The sequence below is a fragment of the Notothenia coriiceps genome, unplaced genomic scaffold (genome assembly GCF_000735185.1).
Source record: "Notothenia coriiceps isolate Sejong01 unplaced genomic scaffold, NC01 NC01_scaffold00005742, whole genome shotgun sequence".
NCBI lineage: Eukaryota > Metazoa > Chordata > Actinopteri > Perciformes > Nototheniidae > Notothenia > Notothenia coriiceps.
The window spans coordinates 4410-9001 of NW_011338443.1; the positions used below are offsets into that span (position 1 = coordinate 4410).

General features: G+C 37.2%; 1 protein-coding gene across 1 annotated transcript in view; it reads right to left on the reverse strand.

Annotated features, from left to right (window-relative positions):
* The window catches only part of LOC104943101 (tomoregulin-1-like), a 4670-nt gene extending 2142 nt beyond the window's left edge, over positions 1 to 2528 (reverse strand). Inside the window, exons 1-2 of the mRNA XM_010768420.1 lie at positions 2405 to 2528; positions 1291 to 1452 (exon numbers count right to left, since the gene is read on the reverse strand). Coding sequence (XP_010766722.1) covers positions 1291 to 1452; positions 2405 to 2487 — 245 coding nt within the window. The 5' untranslated portion in view covers positions 2488 to 2528. The remainder of the gene's footprint in view (positions 1 to 1290; positions 1453 to 2404) is intronic.
* Positions 2529 to 4592: the final 2064 nt, after the last annotated feature.

The window sequence follows — 4592 nt, forward strand, 5'->3', positions numbered from 1 at the left end:
ATTATGATTTTTTTTTGTTCTCTTAATTATGAGATATTTTTATTAGGGCTGTCAAGTTAACGGGTTAATACATTTTTTTTTAACGCCACTAATTATTTTAACGTGCGATTAACACACGTGTATTTGTCCTCGGCCCGCCCCGTAGTTTCAGAGCCCAAAGGCTTGATGTTGTTGTTGTTGTTGTTAGTTGTATGGTGGGAGATTATAGCGAGAGATATGGATACAAAAAAATGTGTGCAAGCCAAGCACACAGCTGATGCTCAGCCCCGCTCCTGCCGCTCGCTCGCGGCAGACCACGCTTGAAAGTTTGCCGGGGAGACGCCTGGACAACACCAGCGATAGCTAAATGCTTAACGTTGTGGAGGACGAGGGGCTGCGTGAGATCATTCGGATCGCATCCAACGTGTCGACTGCACATCACAGCGCATTGTTTTGACCCACAGTGGGAACCTCAGTCTCATGCTTTGACTGTTATGAAGACAGAGGAGCGGCATTTCGCCGACAACTGTAAACAGGGAGAGAGAGAGAGAGAGAGAGAGAGAGAGAGAGAGAGATTCCAGATTGTTGTGTTGAAAATATTCAGGAGGATATTTGTCATTGTTCAAATGATAATAAACAAAAATTTGCATCAAAACATATTTGTCCACTCATATGTTGATAAGAGTATTAAAAACTNAGAGAGAGAGAGAGAGATTCCAGATTGTTGTGTTGAAAATATTCAGGAGGATATTTGTCATTGTTCAAATGATAATAAACAAACATTTGCATAAAGCATATTTGTCCACTCATAGGTTGATAAGAGGATTAAAAACTTGAAACTCCTCTCAGGTGAATTTAGAACAGATGAAAAATGTGCGATTAATTAGCGATTAATCATCGCGACTATTTTAATCGACTGACAGCAAAATTCCGTTTGTTTTTTTCCTCCGATTTTTACGCCTGATTGTTGTTGTTTTTTTTTCTCATAAAAAAATTAATCTTACTTTTTTTTCTCTTGAGAAACATTTCTGAATTTATTTTTCCAAATTCTTAAATTACTTTTATTTGTTTTTTTGCTCAGAAGTTTGACCTTTGTCTAAAAACCTGAGATAAACAGAATTTTGAGATTCAAGATTATTTTCGACTTTTTAATCAAATCTGAGAAATCTGAGTTCGACTTTCTTCTGTAAATGTCGACCTTTTACCCAAAGTCGTTTGACATAATTGAATACATTGTATTTGTTTAAAAACTGCTTTTTCCAAACACATTTTTAAAGGGGGCGTTGTTAATGAAAGTGGGTGTGGCCTCACCTCGTGATGCACATCACCACGGCGACGATGATGGCGATCTGCACGGCTCCGATGATGGCGGCGATGAGAACGTAGTGAAGCTTCTGACCGCTGGGAACCACGTACAGGATGTTGAAGTCCTGAGGGTCCTCACACTTAGTCCCCTTATAACCTGCATCACATCTGACACACACACACGTTAGCATAGTCCACAAAGCACTAAGCCATATGTTCATCTATCTTCACATGTTCTCTGGCGTGATGACGTTTAGTCGACACCTCGACTACATGTTTAAATATCTTGAATTTGAATCAGCCCCTGCATAGGTGTAATTACCTGCGTAGGTGTGTTTAAGAAATAATTCATTTCTTATTCTAAAAGTTACTTAACTGCATGTAATTGTAATTGTATCTTTAATTGTATTAATCTTTAATCTTGTGTGAATCTGTCCTGTTTTTCAATCTCACCCTGTTGCTGTTTGAATACTGAATTTCCCCATGGGGATTAATAAATGTCTCTTATCTTATGTTATCTTTTTTTACCTGCAGTACGTATAATTAGTGTATTTACCTGCAGTACGTGTATTTACCTGCAGTACGTGTATTTAGTGTATTTACCTGCAGTAAGTATATTTAGTGTATTTACCTGCAGTAAGTATATTTAGTGTATTTACCTGCAGTACGTGTATTTACCTGCAGTACGTGCATTTAGTGTATTTACCTGCAGTAAGTATATTTAGTGTATTTACCTGCAGTAAGTATATTTAGTGTATTTACCTGCAGTACGTGTATTTACCTGCAGTACGTGTATTTACTGTATTTACCTGCAGTAAGTATATTTACCTGCAGTACGTATATTTACCTGCAGTACGTGTATTTACCTGCAGTAAGTATATTTACCTGCAATACGTGTATTTACCTGCAGTAAGTATATTTACCTGTAGTACGTGTATTTACTGTATTTACCTGCAGTACGTATATTTAGTGTATTTACCTACAGTACGTGTATTTACCTGCAGTACGTGTATTTACCTGCAGTACGTGTATTTAGTGTATTTACCTGCAGTACGTGTATTTACTGTATTTACCTGCAGTAAGTATATTTAGTGTATTTACCTGCAGTACATGTATTTACCTGCAGGTGGCCATGTTGTACTTGATTTCACATTTCCCGTGAACACAGAATCCGTTGTAGCTCTCGGCGCAGGGGATCGGCATCCCGGCGTAGAAACCGTCTCCGTGGTCCACACCTGTGGTCTCTGGAAAACAATAACACATGGTTTCTTTTGATTCATTTAAATAATGTTTTGATTCATTATATTGGAATTTTGTTTTTTGTTTGTTTGATTTTTATTTCATCTTTACTGTTTCTTTTTTTATTTTAAAATTAAACTGTTTCAATTATTATATTTTAGTACATTTAATGTAATGTAATTATATGTAATCTGCCTATTTTATTATATGTCTTTGTAATGTTATTATATATTTTTTTTTGATTATATTTATTTTTTCGAAGAATAATTGACACCAGTTAAATTAGTCTTGCTGAAAGCTAACTAGCCTAGCTTAGCTTAAACTAGAGGGAATCCACATGAGTTAATGTGCTTTAGTGACATTCAAATAATACATTTCAATCTTTTAAATCAGATACTAATTAATTAGAGTAAAGGAACCATTTGTATTCACTTTTCCACTTCCTGAGCCTTTAGACTGTCACTGAGTGTAACTCCAGTGTGTTCTGTCTGATGGAGATAATTACACTCCTCTCCACTGCAGCGTTAGTGACGTGTTAATTACAGATTCTGCAGAGTGTGATTTTAACATCGTGGGAGTGTTTCCAGCTCTTCTCTAAAAGCCTCTCTGAGAGAAACATAATGACGGTGATTATCCTGAGAGCTTTGCATGGTTCCTCTCACAGAGGGATGATTATAACCTGACACAGAAATCATCTCTAGGCAGCATGTTGTCATGTTTTCTTATCAAAGCAACCTTTTGGTGGTGTTTTGGTTCTTGTCGTTTGTACAGAAGCTTTAAATCTCCATGTTTAATCTGTTTCCCACAATAACATGTTCATTCTGTGAGTTAACAGCTACAAATAAACTAATGCTGTCAAAATTATCGCGTTAACGGCGGTAATTAATTTTTTGAATGAATTGCGTTAAAATATTTAACGCATTTAACGCATGTGCAGAATGGCCCGCCCCATACATCCCACCAGTGGCAGCGCTGGGGTAGGCTACACCCATACCAATGAATGGCTTAGCCCCACCATGAAAAATGATGTTAAAGTAAGCAAAATAAAGTCCGCCAACTCGCGCGGAGTAAATCACACAGACAGCAGTTAGTCAGATTGATTTCAGTAGCCACTTGTCTGGAAATACCGAAGACTAGAAACGGTTTTGAAAACCTTTGTCACGTAGGGATCGTCTTCTCAATAGAACATCTTTGATCATGTCTTCTGGCCAATCAGAATCAAGATAACGGCGTGGTGTTGTTTCAGGAAGTCCCGACGGAGAATACTTTTGCTTTAGTACATCTCTATATACATCGATACAATAAGAAATAAGACCCCACGGTGTGATGATTGATAGGTGTGTGGGCTGTCTTTCATTTTGACACACAGAACAATGTTATAATAAACATACGTTATTATATATATAATATTAATTATATATACATACTGTATGTTAAATGGATGTATCCGCCTTCTTTCATTTATCTTGTCCATTCCCACAACAATATACATAAAGAAATGGCATATTTTGGACATAGTTCGAATGGTGATTAATCTGATTAATTCATTTTTAAGCTGTGATTAATCTGATTAAATGTTTTAATCGTTTGACAGCCATAGTATAATATATTATATTACATTATTATTGTATTACACACACACATTGTTTTGCTATACTTGTGAGGAACCTTGCTTTGGAAACAGCTGTGAGGACATTCTGGCGGAGAAATGCTGTGATGACCCTGAGGGCCGATGGCTCCTGTTGTTCAGCAAAAATCCTCTTCTTAAAAAGACATTGCGTATAAACGCTGTTACACTACCTGTACACATTAACCTGAAGTCGTGCATTCGTGTCGTACTCCCTCCTCTGTTTGTGTCTTTGCTGTCGTTTGGTTTTATGAATTATTTTGAAGACAGCAGAGACCTCTTGGTCACATTCCTGCAGAGGTTTATCACCAGGGAGAATTTACTCAAGAGGTGTCGGCCCTCAGGAACGCAAACTGATAGAAGACAAGACGTCTTTATTTAGAAAGAAAACACACACACACACACACACACACACACACACACACACACACACACACACACA